This window comes from Rattus norvegicus, chromosome 3, assembly GCF_021556685.1.
Source record: "Rattus norvegicus strain SHRSP/BbbUtx chromosome 3, alternate assembly SHRSP_T2T, whole genome shotgun sequence".
Taxonomy (NCBI): Eukaryota; Metazoa; Chordata; class Mammalia; order Rodentia; family Muridae; genus Rattus; species Rattus norvegicus.
Window position 1 is genome coordinate 113,949,443 of NC_141536.1, and position 16,321 is coordinate 113,965,763.

Genomic DNA, 16,321 nt, shown 5'->3' on the forward strand with positions numbered 1-16,321 from the left:
TGATGGGCCTACTTAAAAGGCCTCAAAAGTCTATTTGTAGTTCTGTTGTATAACAGCCATCATAGCAAGGAAACAAAAGCAGCCATGCAGGGTAGGGTCTGGCTTGCTCTGGGATTCAGCTAGAAGAGGATCTGTGGTCTGCAGACTGGTTTCCATTAGAATTCAGTTATAAGAAACTCTGCCTCAGGGTTGGGGATTTAGCTCAGTGGTAGAGCGCTTGGCTAGCAAGCGCAAGGCCCTGAGTTCGGTCCCCAGCTCCGAAAAAAAAAAAAAAAAAAAAAAAAGAAAGAAACTCTGCCTCAAAAAATTTCAGTTATGAGAAGGAGTGGGGTCTGGGATCCGGGTCTGCTTTCAATAGACTCCACTATGAGAGGGGGTGGTATATAAGCTGTCACCACAGCTTTTCACAAAGGAGAACCAGGCTGCCACCTCTTGTCTTCTCTAATTTGGACATGGAGTTGTCAGTTTGGGTGTCTTTGTATTTTTTTGTTCATTCAATGTATATGGGTACACTATAGCTGTCTTCAGACCCGATCCCATTACAGATGGTTGTGAGTCACAATGTGGTGGCTGGGAATTGAACTCAGAACCTCTGAAGAGCAGTCAGTGCTCTTAACCACTGAACCATCTCTCCAGCCCGTGTCTTTGTATCTTAATGATGAGGATATCATGACTTTAAGGGCCCTCTGTAGTGTTAATATGGCATTCAGACCAGATGCCAGATGGTCTAGAAGACACCGCCCCACCCACCCACCCACCCATCTCACAGCAACTGGTAGTATGGGAAAATTAGATGGTCAGTAGCTGGGAACACATGGTTATTGACATCCAGGCTTTAATTTTTGCAAGGGAGCGGCATAGTTGAGAAAACGAGAGGCTATGCATAATGTCAGGGATCAGTCCAGTGACATAACCTTGGGTATAGCTGTCTTCAGGCAGAGGGAAAGTGGAAAGAGACTGGCTCAAGATTAGAAGCAACTCTGGGACATGTGGGCAGGTTATTTGGGGGTCTTGGTTATGTGGAATAGGAACTAGTAACATGCCTGTAGGCTCCATGGTAGATATTTCAAAGCAGAGTAAGGTTCATGAAGGACAAGAGCAGGACTCTGTGAGACTTTGTCTTGAAAGACCCCAGCTTAGCAGCAGTAACGCCATTTTGCAAGGCTGTACTTAAGATGACTGGTTCAGAGAAAGGTTAAAACACTGAGTACAAAGCGGCTGCCAAGCAGGATGTGTTTGGTTGAAGGCCTGGCAACAGGACGACTGCGGTTGAGCACCTGACAATGAAAAAAGCCCCGGGAGAGGTCCCACACCCTGGTGGGGGGCCGAGTCAGTCGTTATGTTCCAAGAAGGTAGCTAGGAAACTTGCCCCCGGGCTGAACCCTTGGGGGGCCGAGTCAGTCGTTATGTTCCAAGAAGGTAGCTAGGAAACTTGCCCCCGGGCTGAACCCTTGGGGGGCCGAGTCAGCCGTTATGTTTCAAGAAGGTAGCTAGGAAACTTGCCCCCGGGCTGAACCCTTGCCATATTAGAATCCACCAATTATATCCCTGTAACCATGCATCTGCTTCTGTATGCTTGCTTCTGCTCCCCAAAATCCTATAAAAGCCCATCCTTGGTTCCGTGGGGTGCGCCAGTCCCCCGAGTGACTGAAGCGCCCGCAGGTGCCTGTGCCTGTGTATCCCGACAATAAACCAAATCCTCTTGCTGATTGCATCCTGTGGTGTCTCGGTCTGGTCTTTGGAGTTAGAGGGTCTCCATCCCGAGGGAAAGTTCTCCCTGAGAGCTTTTCATTTGGTGCGTTGGCCGGGAAAGGAGATCCTCCACCCAGGGACCACCGACCACCCACTGGGAGGTAAGCCGGCCGGCGTCTGTCTGTCTGTCTGATTTTGTCTCGTTCTGCCTTATTCTGTCTGTTCTGTGAGCGCTCAGCCAGGTCTGTTCTGTGAGCGCTCAGCCAGGTCTGTTCTGTGAGCGCTCAGCCAGGTCTGTTCTGTGAGCGCTCAGCCAGGTTCTGTGAGTGCTCAGCCAGGTCTGTTCTGTGAGCGCTCAGCCAGGTCTGTTCTGTGAGCGCTCAGCCAGGTTGTTTAGAATTTGGGCGGGACGAAGAAGGAGCTGACGAGCTCGGACTTCTCGACCCGCAGCCCTGGAAGACGTTCCAAGGGTGTTGGGGCCCGACTTTTCGGGGCCCAATCTGGGAGAGGAGAAAGATCCGGACTAACGGCACCTCTGTCTGTATTTTTGGCTTTCAGAGGGCCCCGGACCTTTGCCACCTCCATCTGACTTTTTGCTTTCATTTTGGTACCAAAGCCGTGCAGCACGCCTGTCTGTTGTTTGTTTGACTGTTGGTGTTGTTTGTTTTCTCTGTGTTCTAATCTTCCTTAGAACTAACATGGGACAGTCCCTAACAATGCCCCTAAGTCTCACTCTTGATCATTAGAAAGACGTCCACGACCGGGCACACAACCAGTCCGTCGAGGTTAAAAAAGGAAAATGACAGACTCTCTGCACATCCGAGTGGCCCACTTTCGGAGCGGGATGGCCAGTGAATGGCACATTTAATAAGATCATTATTTTACAGGTTAAAGATCGGGTTGTCCACGGACATCCTGACCAGGTTTCTTATATTATCACTTGAGAGAGTCTCGCCTTAAACCCCCCCCCCCCCGGCGGAACCCTTCGTGGACCCGAATTGGCCTCCCCTCAACCCCCAGCCTGTCCCCTCGGCCCCGCCCGGTCCGCCGGCCACGTCTTCCTCTCTCTACCTTTGTGAAATCAGAGCCTTCTAAGAAACCTGTCCTCCCGGCAGACCCAAACTCCCCTCTCATAGATCTTCTCTCTGACAGGCCCGGCTGAAACGGAGGAGGCAGAGCCGCCGGCCACATCAGTTGCCGGGCCACAGTCTGATAAGGGTTTCTCCCCTGTCGCAGGGAGATCGCGCAATAAGCACGAGGTGGTGCCAGATACAACCTCCCAGGTTTTCCCACTTAGACAGGGAACCGGTGGCCAGACCCAATACTGGCCGTTTTCAGCAGCTGACATTTACAATTGGAAACAACACAACCCTTCTTTCTCCAAAGATCCGATGGCACTCACCGACCTAATAGAATCTGTTTTACTTACCCACCAGCCTACTTGGGATGACTGCCAACAGCTCTTACAGGCCCTCTTAACCTCAGAAAAAAAAAAAAACAAGGAGTGTTCCTAGAGGCCAGAAAGCATGTTCTGGGAGATGATGGGCGTCCCACCCAGCTGCCTGAGGACCAAACTGGGATTTTAATACAGCTGAAGGTAAGGGACACCTACGCCTTTATCGCCAGTTGCTTCTAGCGGGTCTCCAAGGGGCTATACGACGCCCTACTAATTTGGCTCAGGTAAAACAGGTATTACAGGAAGCAGGGGAAACTCCCTCCGCCTTTCTAGAGAGACTTAAGGAGGCCTACCGTATGTATACTCCCTATGACCCAGATGACCCAGGACAAATGACGAGTGTCTCTATGTCCTTCATCTGGCAGGCTGCTCCAGATATCAGGACTAAGTTACAGAGGTTAGAAAATTTACAGGGCTATACATTACAAGATTTACTTAAAGAAGCTGAAAAGATTTTTAATAAGAGATAAAAAAAAAAACAAAGAATTGAGTCAAATCTTGGCCGCCGTAGTTCAGGGCCAAGAAAAGAAGAGAGATAGGGGGGGAGCTCGAAAGGGGCTGAAGCTGGATAAAGATCAATGTGCCTATTACAAAGAGAAAGGGCACTGGGCCAGAGAGTGCCCCAAGAAGCCTGGCGGACCCCGAAAGCCTCGACCACGAACCTCCCTCTTGGCTCTAGATAAAGATTAGGGAGGTCAGGGCCAGGAGCCCCCCCTGAGCCCAGGGTAACGCTTAAAGTTGGGGGGCAGCCGGTTACTTTCCTGGTAGACACAGGACCCCAGCATTCAGTCCTCACCCAAGCTTCAGGACAACTCAGCGACCGGACGGCCTGGGTACAAAGAGCTACTGGTGAGAAACAATACCGATGGACTATGGACCGCCGGGTTCAGCTGGCTACCGGTAAGGTGACCCATTCCTTCTTACATGTTCCGGACTGCCCGTACCCTCTGCTGGGCCGTGACCTGCTCACCAAACTAAAAGCACAAATTCATTTTGAGGAAAGAGGGGCCCGAATAACTGGCCCCCACGGAACTCCCCTTCAAGTTCTATGAATATAGACTATATGAACTGGGACAGGACAAGCCACAATCCCTAGAAATAGACACTTGGGTCACGAATTTTCCACTGGCTTGGGCAGAGACTGGTGGGATGGGGTTGGCGCTCCAACAGCCCCCCTTAATTACAACTCCAGTCTCCATAAAACAATACCCCCTGTCACATGAAGCTTATCAAGGTATAAGGCCTCACATTACGAGGCTTCTAGATCAAGACATCCTAATCCCCTGCCGGTCGCCTTGAAATACGCCTCTTCTGCCTGTTAAGAAACCCGGCACTGGAGATTATAGGCCAGTACAAGACTTGAGAAAGGTCAACAAGAGGATAGAAGATATTCATCCGACTGTTCCAAACCCTTACAATTTGCTCAGTAACTGTTCATCGATGAGAAACAGGGGTATGCTAAAGGGGTCCTAACACAAAGGTTGGGACTCTGAAAACGCCCTGTGGCCTACCTGTCTAAGAAATTGGACCCTGTGGTCTCCGGCTGGCCACCGTGCCTAAAGATGGTGGCTGCTATTGCTGTCCTGATCAAGGATGCTAGAAAATTGACTTTGGGACAGCCACTCACCATCCTAGCACCCCACACAGTGGAGGCCTTGGTAAAGCAGCCCCCAGACCGCTGGCTCTCTAATTCCCACATGACCCACTACCAAGCCTTGTTACTGGATGCAGAACAGGTTCAGTTTGGACCCATAGTCGCCCTCAATCCTGCCACCTTGCTTCCCCTACCAGAGGAGGCAGAACAGCATGACTGCCTACAAATCCTCACAGAAGTACATAGAACCAGGCCGGACCTATCGGACCAGCCTCTTCAGAATGCTGACCACACATGGTACACGGATGACAACAGCTTCTTGGCAGAGGGAGAGCGAAAGGCTAGAGCTGCGGTCACTACGGAGGACAAAGTGATTTGGGCGAAAGCCCTGCCTGCTGGTACCTCCGCACAACGGGCTGAACTCATCGCCTTGACTCAGGCGCTCAAGATGACAAAAGGTATGACATGCCTCAAGCGTTGGGGTCGGACAACGGGCCCGCTTTCGTCTCCCAACCCTTCTCTGAGGGCCCATTTACAGGCCCTACAGATTGTACAGAGAGACGTCTGGAGACCTTTGGCCGCTGCTTACCAGGACAAGCTTGAACATCCGGTGGTGCCACACCCGTTCCAGATTAGAGACACCGTGTGGGTGCACAGACACCAGACCAAGAATCTCGAGCCACGGTGGAAAGGACCCTACACCGTCCTCCTGACTACCCCGACCGCCCTAAAGGTAGACGGAGTCTCGGCTTAGATCCACACACCACACGTCAAGACAGTCCGGTCTGAGGAATTGACTAATCACAACACTACACCCCAGACATGGAGAGTTCAGCACACTCCAAACCCCTTAAAGTTAAAACTCCTACGTGGCTCCTCCTAGTCCTTTTGTGGCCTAGAGTCAGTGGGGGAATAAGCCCCCACCAGACAGAAATTTCTTGACCAAGTCGAGTGAAAGATTTCACTCAAAGTTAGCAAAAAAAATGGGGGAATGAAAGACCCCAGCTTAGCAGCAGTAACGCCATTTTGCAAGGCTGTACTTAAGATGACTGGTTCAGAGAAAGGTTAAAACACTGAGTACAAAGCGGCTGCCAAGCAGGATGTGTTTGGTTGAAGGCCTGGCAACAGGACGACTGCGGTTGAGCACCTGACAATGAAAAAAGCCCCGGGAGAGGTCCCACACCCTGGTGGGGGGCCGAGTCAGTCGTTATGTTCCAAGAAGGTAGCTAGGAAACTTGCCCCCGGGCTGAACCCTTGGGGGGCCGAGTCAGTCGTTATGTTCCAAGAAGGTAGCTAGGAAACTTGCCCCCGGGCTGAACCCTTGGGGGGCCGAGTCAGTCGTTATGTTCCAAGAAGGTAGCTAGGAAACTTGCCCCCGGGCTGAACCCTTGGGGGGCCGAGTCAGCCGTTATGTTTCAAGAAGGTAGCTAGGAAACTTGCCCCCGGGCTAAACCCTTGCCATATTAGAATCCACCAATTATATCCCTGTAACCATGCATCTGCTTCTGTATGCTTGCTTCTGCTCCCCAAAATCCTATAAAAGCCCATCCTTGGTTCCGTGGGGTGCGCCAGTCCCCCGAGTGACTGAAGCGCCCGCAGGTGCCTGTGCCTGTGTATCCCGACAATAAACCAAATCCTCTTGCTGATTGCATCCTGTGGTGTCTCGGTCTGGTCTTTGGAGTTAGAGGGTCTCCATCCCGAGGGAAAGTTCTCCCTGAGAGCTTTTCAGTCTCTCCTGTGTCTGTAGAGAGACTCTTTCTACAGGCCATACTGTTCTATGGTGGGAAGCTCCTCTATTTCGGGGCAAATACTGAGCCGTGGAATTCACCAAAAAACCTGGAAGTTTAGTAGCCAACTATTTGTGTATCTTTTATTTTTAGGAATTTTATTATTATTACTTTATTTTATTTTTAGGAATTTTACTATTATGGTTATGTCTAAGTATTCGCCTGCATGCATGTCTGTGTAACGTGTGTGTGTGGTGCCCATGGAAGCCAGAAAGTGTGGTGGACCACCTGGAGCTGACCTTATAGACAGTAGTGAACTGCCATATGGATGCTGGGAGTTGAACCCCTGATTCTCCACAAGATCAATAAGTACTCTTAACCACTGAGCTATCTCTCCAGTCTCCCCACCTTTGTTTATCTAGTAAGTCTGTTGTCAGAGCATTGATCCAACAACTGTGTGGGACTAGGGGAACCTATCCTTGTGTTCAATCATCTCTCCTCTTCCTCTTCCTCCTCTTCTTCCTCCTCTTCCTCTTCTTCTTCCTCTTCCTCCTCCTCCTCCTCTTCTTCTTTTTCTCATTTTTTTGGCATTGTATATCAGTACTAGGGCCTTACTCAAGCTAAACCTGATCTCTACAATTGAACTGCCACTCTTCACTTTGGCCCATTATGCCATCAACAAGTTCCCAAAGCAGACCCGGCTCCTTTAACTGAATAGATAGTTGAAGCAAAAATATTTACCGTGGTCCAAACATGACATGTCCGGGGACCGGATGTCCGAACTAAGCAAAGCTAGAGCCCTGCCCTGAGCAGATTCCTGAGAAGGGCTTGACCTTTTCAAAGAACTTGTCCCGGGTAGACTGTTGCCTCCTTGTCTAAGGAGAATATCTTGCGGTTTAGAGATTCACCTTATGTCCTTGGGCACTTCCCAGTACTCCCTCACCCTAAGCTTCAGTTCCTGCTTCAATTCCTGCTTCAGAGCTTTAAATGCTGTACATTCCTCTCAATAAACAGACCTTGGCAAGGACACTGCTTGGTCTCACTCCTCTTTCTCGTCCTTTCTCCCACAGGTATGGGTCCCCCTCGACCCCCACAAATAACTGGGTCCCCGCTGGCGGGGCCAATGACACATGTCGTAAACAGTTGCCCCTCCACACACACACATTAACTTGTTTATTTCCTTACAGCAGTCATTTTGAGAGAATAAAACCAAAGCCTAGAAAGACTAAATGACTTGTTTAAAATCATCAAAGAAGAGAGGGCAATGGAGAACTCATTCCCAAGCTGCCTCAGGCCAAAGCCCTCGTTCCTCTCATTTCATAACACCTAGGAGCTTCAAAGAAAATAGAAACCAAACTTGTGAAACCAGTGACCAAAGTTAAGTTGCACAGCTGTGCCATTTGTCATGTTTTTGAGATTCTAGACAATTCCAAGGGACGTAGCAAGAAATCTGAGCCTGCTCAAAGATGCTGCTTTATGCTGTGATCATATATCATACTGTCATATAACTGACTTGACAGTGTCCGGAGATGATTCAACTTGCTTATGTTCTTTGTCTTGGTCCCAAAAAGTCACAAACAGCTCATAGAAAAGTCAGACACAGACAAAACAGAGAAAAATCACAAGTAAATAAATTAGACCTGACTGCAAAGTGTTTGGTTGGCTCCTCGGCCTTGGGTATTCTCTTGTCTGTCTGTCTGTCTGTTTTGTTGTTGCTCCTGTCATCTTGCTCCCAGCAGAACAAGCATGTCTTCCCAAGAAAGGGAACAGAATCCCCGATCTGGATTTAATGATTCTCATGGTGAGTTTCACAGACCTAGAGTGAATTAACAGGGTTTACTATACTGTAAATTTTTCAACTATAGAACACAAAAACATTTCCCCAATTTTAATGCTAAAATCCAAACAGCATTAAGTCCAGATCTCAATTCTTCCATTAGGGGCTTGGAGAATGAGGACCTAAGCCAAAGAAAGACAGTTTTCAAAGGAAGTCTGGCCTGAGCACTAGGCTGGAGACGGGGTGGGAGAGCAGGAGGTTGGTGGAGTCTCCTGCCAGGCTTATCTAGCCTAGGGCTGAAAGAGGTGGGTAATGTTTGGGGCACGATTCTGGGTTTCTGGAAGTGCTCAACGGTAGCTTAATTGGAAATTAGCACTTAGAACTTAGAAAAAAGACTCTAAAGGGCTCAGTGACATTCAAAACTATGACTGTGCCGCTGTCACCTACTCTCTACTCTGTGCTTCTTTGACTTTGGATCTAATTCTGGTCGGTGACAGAAAGCAGCCCATGGGTATGGAGCAGGACTCTTGAGTGTTAGGAATTCCCAGATCCCAGAGGAGTCTGGCTGGCAAGAGCATGCCCTCCTACAGTTTAAAGACACGTTTAGACAATCTAAACATATGCCCCGACACCAGCATTGTGGGGAAGGCAAACACTGATCAGATTAAGGTGGTTTTTATCGTAAGCAGCTTATCCTCTGAGATTCACATACGTGAAACAAGTTTGCTCAACTCCAGAAACTGTAATTAGACTATCGAGTGATGAGAAGAGAAACGGCACCCTTTGGTTACACTTTTTTCAGAGACTTTACAGTGTGGATAATGATTAAGGTCAGATCAAGCCCATGCATGGAAGTTATTAAAAAAAAAAAAATCTACGAGAAGCCTCTGTGCCAGAGACAAGCACATTAGGGCTGAAAGCTGGGGACAGATCACCAAACACTGTGACAGTCACCATAGCGCAGAAGGCACTGAGAGATTTTTTTCGGCTCTGTAATATTTTTCAGCATGAAGTTCAACGCCTCTGTTTCATAGACTCAAGTGAGATTGGGCAGCGCCTTCTGTGAAGTAGCATTTATGCCATTCTTTTATACCTTATTAAGAAAGAGAAGAACCAAAACGTTTAGGGGATCTAGCTCAATGGCTGAGCGCCTGTGTGGCTTTCAGGAGGCGCCAGGTTTGATCTTCAGCCTGGCAAAACCAGCTCCGGCCAGCCAAACTGCGGGGCAAGCCATGCAACGCCCCCAACTGTAAGCCACCGAGAAATCAAGATACAGCCGACGGGCTAGAAGGGAAAGGAGGGAGGTTCCATCGGCTTTTAGATTACAGAGAGGAGATAACCACTCTTCTCCCTTGCTAGAAGACTCAGTTTTAGTCTCCGTACTTCTTAAGAAGAGAGGAAAATGGATGGATAACCAGAAGTTGTTGGTTTCTCTCAACTGCTTCCAACTGGAACAAGAACAAACAAAACAAAACAATACAAAACAAAAAAAAACCAAAACAATGCTATCGGAGGCTGGTAGTGCAGCGAAGCAGCGGTTAATACTTAAGCATTTACCCCGTGTGGCTCTGGCTCTGGGATAATCATTTCTCACCCATTACCTAATTTAATCCTTTCTTAATCCATTGAGTAAAGGTTTCATTTTACAGACTAAAATTTACAGACAGTAAGCGATTTGCCTGAGGTCACATAGCTGCTGAGTAAGGACGTGAGACTGGGATGCAGGTGTGACTAGCTCCCAAGCTCAAGTTCATAAACCGTGCCAGCAAGTGATTTGATAAAACCTGGTGTTTTGCAAGGAGAAAGAAAATAAAGATCAAGGGACTCCATTTTGTTCAGCATTTATCAGCAACCTTTCTTTCTAGGGAAGGGTTCAGAAAGCTAGATATTGTCATACAGACTGCAAAGGAGACCAAGTGTCCTGTCTGAGACCATGCCTGTCTTCCCAATGCTACCATTGCATAACTACTCTTTATACAGTCTGCGAATTATACTGCTGGATAATGGATTTTAAATTGCATGTTTAAGTAGACTAAGAACTCTATAGTTAGTGGGTTATATTTAAGAAGCCACAGAGTAGATAAGGCACACAATTAAAGAATCCGTTTCTTCCAAACCCCTCATTTGTGTCAGGATACTCAGTTACCATCCTCCATGTGCAGGCTGGTGTTTCGATCCAGTCGTAATGAAGTCTGGCCCAGAGTCTGCAGACTCGGAATTATTTATCAGAAGCCATCACTTAACTCACATTTGACACAACTGTTTACGTTCACAGGCAATTTTGGTTACCTGAATTTAGACAAGATTGGATAATCCTTGAGTAATCTGAGGTAAGAGGTAGAATCCTGAGAGAGAGATGTTGGTTTACTGGGATCTTGGTTTGGTTACCCTATGAGCTGTACCATCAAGCCTTCTGCGTATACTCTTAGAAAATATTTAACTGGAGTTGCTCAGTAGCAGGGTGTCTGCTTGGGTGCTTGAGACTAACATACATGGCACATCCATGTAGGAGCAGTGGAGGTCAGAGGAAAGCATCATTCTTCTGGCTCTGGAGTTGCAGGAGGTTGTCAACCACCTGACCTGTGTGTTGGACACTGAACTCAGGTCCTCTGCAAGAGCAGCCGGTACTGCTAACCACTGAGCCATCATCCAACCCCCAAAGGGTCATACACCATAGTACCCCATACAAGGAAAATAAAACAGAGAAAACAAACAACTAAACAAAATACCCATATAACGCCAGTATAGAAGGACTTTATGTATGAGTTAGTAAGACCGATTTTCTTTTGTTTCTCTCAAGTGCCTAGAGAATGTGAATTACAGAAGAAAACATTCAGATCGCATTGGTTAAAAACAATCAAACATAAAAACTATGCTTTTTTACTTATTTTTTTTCCTAAGCAGATAAGAACTCAAATTTTACCCTCACTAACTTAGCACTGGAAAGACTCTAGTTGAACAACGAGACACTTAGACTCCATGGTTTTATGAACTCAAAACTTGGTTTAACTTGAGCACAAGGGATGATGCCAGGGACTGTCAAGGCTTAACGGTGAGTACAAGGGATCTCCGAGAGGTAACCTCAGCTGCTCGTCATCTTGTCTGAAGACTCTAAAGTTGCAGAGAGTAGGGGATGCTATTGGATAGTAGTGAGTGATAGGACTCATTGGGTAGAGAAAAAAACAAAGTATTTTCTAGCAGTGTAATGGCAGACGCTATTGCACAGCCTTGAAACACACATGGGTTGAATGTGACATTTGGGACATTGGTGAGCTCTTCATGGTTCTCACTGAAGACTGTACGTTATCTATTGTCTCCACTAATGCACATGGTGTCTGTCGTAATGTGGTTTGTCCATTCAGGGCCAGGTCATAACTGATGACTATTCTACAGGACATCATATCCCTGGCATGACAGGGGCTGTACTGTTGAGGAGAGTGGCTAAAAAGAACTTCAAGGGACGTAATGTCAGAACCAGTTGTGCCATAACAAAGACTATCTGATCATTTGTGTGATGGTCACCCAACCTTAACCCCAACACTCCCTCTCTCCTTGATCCTCTTTTTCCTATATTTACTGGATGCCTATATGTCCCAGACACTCTAGTAGGTACTGCATAGTCAGTACTAAATAAAATAAACTTTTTTTTCTTTTTTTTTTTTTTTTTGGAGCTGGGGACTGAACCCAGGGATTTACCACTGAGCTAAATCCCCAACCCCAATAAAATAAACTTTGACTCCCTTTGTAGATATTTGTTTTCCTGTTTCAAGTACATCAATTCTGACCTTGAATCAATGATATGGTTTGGCCCTACTGGCCCTCTTCACTCCACACCCACCCATCCTTCCATATTCTGGTTTGATGATGTCAAGTGGGCTCTGTATAAACTTTCTTTCTGCTTTGCCCACTGCTTTCTGTTAGGTGTAGGATAGATAAAGGGACTTCCTCTTGCCTCTGTGTTTCTTGCTGCTTGCACTGGTACCCAAGCCTCTTTACATTGGCAAAGTTGGCTTGATCTTGTATTGGTGCTGTCAGTTGTAAGTCATTGCACCAGAGCGTGAGTAACACCATTTTCATCACCGACTGCAGCTGTTCTGATCTTCTCTCTTTCTTTCCTTTTTCGATAGGGTCTGGAATTCACTATGCAGCCCAGGTGAGCCTTGAACTCTAAGCAGCTCTCCCAAGTGCTGTAATTACAGATCCAAAACACTCCGCCCACGTGTATGCCCTCTTTGGTGTTCTGGGTCTTACACAGTCCCTTCCTGGAGCAAGCTGTAATACATTTTAGTACATTTAGTACTACCCAAGTACTGCCTTTAAAAATATATATTTATTTTTAATTTGTGTGTGTGTGTGTGTGTGTGTGTGTGTGTGCACGTGCTTGTGCATGCCCGCACACACGCAGTGCTCCAGAAGCCAGAAGAAAGCTTTAGATTCACTGAAATTGTAGGAATAGATGGCTGTGGGTGGCTGTGTGGGTGCTATAAACCAAACCTGGGTCTTCTGCAAGAGCAACAAGTCCTCTTAGCCAGAGAGCTGTCTCTCCAGCCATGGCATGGCCTTCTATTACTCAATTTGGGGGGGTTCTCTATCCAACCTTCTCAGTTTCAATTATCTCAATCTTTTTTACTCTATCGGTAGAAATTTCTCACACTATAACTATAGCTATGTATTCATCTGAAATCATTATGTTTATGTTTTTCTCTTTTAACTCTCTGAAAGTCAAGTAGACAACGAGCTCCAAGTAACAACTTTTTCTTGGATCCACTCTCTGCTCTCCTCTCCCTTTTGCTTCTAGCAAGCATTTATTTATTTGGGGAGGGGGGTGAGTGTATGAGCCGCAAGAGCCTCTCCTCTCTGAATCATCTTGCTGGCTCTCTTATGTTTGTTTGTTTGTTTTGGTTTTTTTGTTTTAAGATCTCTGTACTAATGTAACACAGAAGCCTCTTGTCAAGATGGTGAACTGAGCAGAAGCCTTTTGTCCCATTCCATACATAGACATTTTGGACCAAAACATAAAGAAATGAACTGAGCAAGAAAAACAATCTAAATAAATCAGAGCGAGGAGGAATCAAGGCTTTGCTGCTCATATAGGAACCAATCTGACTTTTTTTAAAAATATTTTATTTATTTATTATATATGAGTACACTGTAGCTGCCTTCAGACACACCAGAAGAGGGCATCAGATCTCATTACAGATGGTTGTGAACCACCATGTGGTTGCTGGGATTTGAACTCAGGACCTCGGGAAGAACAGTCAGTGCTCTTAACCACTGAGCCATCTCTCCAGCCCCCAATCTGACTTTTTTAGGCTAGGAGCTGAGGCTGCTGCCCCAAACCTTGAACCTTCAGGGAGTTGCAAATTACAGCTCTAGGATGTAGCCTGGGATCAGGTACCATGACACGAGGAAGATGAGGGAGCAGGGTCAGATAGGTGATGCTCAGGGTCATCCCTGGCTACAGCGTTAGCTTTCAGCCTGGAATACGTAAAACCATGTTTTAAAAGAACAAGAGGTAGACATGGTGGTACATAGCATTACTCAGCACCCAAGAGGCAGAGTAAAGCAGATCTCGCGGGAGTTTCAGGCCAGCATGCTCCAAGTCAGTCAGGCTACATAGTGAAGCGAAGAGGAGGAGGAGGAGAAGGAGGGGGAGGAGGAGGAGGAAGAGGAGGAGAAGGAGGGGAAGGGGAGGGGAAGGGAGAGGAGGGGGGAGGGGGAAGGAAAAGGAGCAGGAGGAGGAAGGAGGAAGAGGAGGAGAAGGAGGAAAAGGAGGAGGAAGAGGAGGAAGGAGAGGAGGAGGGGGAGGGGAGGGGGAGGGGGAGAGGAAGGGGAAGGAAGAGGAGGAGGAGGAGAGTTAGAAAAAGAAGCAGCAGCAGCAGCAGCACCACCACCACCAACAACAACAACCAAGCAAAGTAACTTGGAAATCCCAACATCCCAGAGCTGCTGTAAATTTGAGTCAATTAAGACAGAAAGAGAATGATCTAGAAATGATGGAGACCTCAGCAGAGACTTCCTGACAGGATTGCCCTGATCTTGAACTGCCCAAAGCCAAGAGACAAAAATGATGGGATAGTCAGTAGGAATCAAAGCAGTATCTGATTAGTCGTACCCTTGTTTGTCCTTCTTACTTCCTTGTCCAATTGATTTCTGAGGCCCCCTGTACTCCACAGTCCAGTAGAGTGTTCCAGAAACAAGAAGAGAAGCACGTAGAGGAGATCTGTGCAGAGAAACACTCAGGAGAGAGAGGCTATCGTCCCTGAGAGAGCCAAGAAGGCAAAGCTGAAGACCAGGCACCCAAGCCTAGCACAGAAGACTGGAGGTTCTGCTTTCTCATGAAGAGACTCTAGAAAAAGAAAGATACATTTACTCAGCAGGCTACAACATGGTCAAAACTGAGATAAACAGGCAAATCACACATCCAGGTAACTGCTAACACTCCCACCTCCCAGGATCGTCCCCACTGAAGATCCTCATCTGTCACCAGCAAGCTTGCTGGTGGCCAAGATGAACGATGCTGTGTGGGATGCTATTTGGGGTTCAGCAGAGTGCAAGGATGCTGCCTACCTGGGTCCTGTGCTGGGCCTCCTGTCCTCCCTGCTTTGAGGCTAAGAGTCAGAAAATGTTTCAGGTGTGAGCAATGGAGTGGGGTATGTGGCAGCAACCACTGCCCGGTGACATTCCAGCAGATGGGGTCATCTGGGTGAGCACCAAGGTTTTAAACTATTCCTGCTTTACCCTTTTCCCCCTCAAATAACTGTTGAGAGAAATCTCAATGAAATCCCTGTCTGTTGGGTTAAGAGGGTGTGGTGGGAAGTTTGGGTCAAAATGAGCTAGAGTCTGGAATTGATTAAGGACTAAACAAACAAAATAACCATGCTAGACGGTCCTCCTTGCCTACGTGACTGATGGAATATGGGTAGGAGAGGGAGGGATTGTCTCAGAGTAATGAGAAGGGGTTCTAGTTTAGCTCTGAAGAGAAAAAGCGTTGGTTGGATGTGTCGGGGACCTGTTATCAGAGAAGAGAAACTGCTGATCTCCACACCGTTGGTAGAAGCAGCTCCTTCAGTTCTGTTGAACAAGCTGAGGATTCAGTGCTCTTTCTTTATTTTTAAAAAGTAAAGGAGAGTAGCCAGTCACACAGAGGGCAGGGGACTTTCTCCTGCTGGTGTTTGAAATGAACAAAAACAAACAAAAATACCCATGAAGAACAAAACCAAAACCTTATGAAATTCATAAACCTCCAGGAAGAAAATCAAAGTATGAATGAAGGCAAGCCAAGAGATGGGTCAGAGGTCATTGCTGTGAAGCCCCGAAATGCAAGTTCAGCTCCTGGGACTCACATGGTAGGAGAGAACTGCAGGCCCCTGCATGCCTCCTCAAAACTATCCCTTAGAGAGGAAACTTCCACTGTCCAGGTATTTACAGCAGCTACAATCTTAGCTGAAGAGAAACTCTCAAGCCAAGAAGGAGACAATATGCAAAGACTACATTTATATTCAAGTAGAATTTTAAAAGCTGTGAGTTGAAGACCAGCTTGATCTACAGAGTGAGTTCTAGGATGGCCAGTGGTAAACAGAAAAACCCCAGCTTGAAAAAAATAAATCACCACCACCACCACAACAAACAAAACAAAACAAAACAAAAAAGGAGCAAATCACAGCTGAAATGTGAAAATGTGCAATATTTACTCTTGCCTCGGGAAATACATTTCAACTCAGTGTCAAAAATGATCTCGAGAGACAAACTCATCCATCTGCAAAACTTTTCCAGTAGCCATTGAAGTAACCGTGGTCATGAGATAGATCGGAAACATTTGACATTCTTAATGAAATGCCCAGACTTGTACCCAAAGCCTCACAAATGCTAAAAGAAAAAAAAATGAAAATTATACATCTGCACGGCCATAATTAAACCTAAAGTTGGGAGCCAAGTGGAAAGGGTCAGTCTTAATTTATAATTAGCTCTTTGAAATTCCAGTAACTGTTAATGCTTAAAGTGAAAAGGAATTCCCAGTATGAATCCAGAATAAATGACCTCAGGCTCGAAGCACCCCAAGCTTAAGCCTGAGG

General features: G+C 46.8%; 1 protein-coding gene across 1 annotated transcript; it reads left to right on the forward strand.

Annotated features, from left to right (window-relative positions):
* The first annotated feature begins 2,394 nt into the window (after nucleotides 1-2,394).
* LOC148006540 (uncharacterized) lies at nucleotides 2,395-6,393 on the forward strand. The gene is made up of 2 exons (XM_087654951.1): nucleotides 2,395-3,289; nucleotides 3,950-6,393. Exon 2 carries the CDS (start codon nucleotides 4,711-4,713, stop codon nucleotides 5,494-5,496), a length of 786 nt encoding a protein of 261 aa, XP_087511077.1. The 5' UTR covers nucleotides 2,395-3,289; nucleotides 3,950-4,710; the 3' UTR covers nucleotides 5,497-6,393.
* The last annotated feature ends 9,928 nt before the right edge of the window (nucleotides 6,394-16,321 follow it).

Coding starts and splice junctions, on each gene's coding strand:
- LOC148006540 (XM_087654951.1), top strand. CDS start 4,711: ATGGTGGCTGCTATTGCTGTCCTGATCAAGGATGCTAGAAAATTGACT.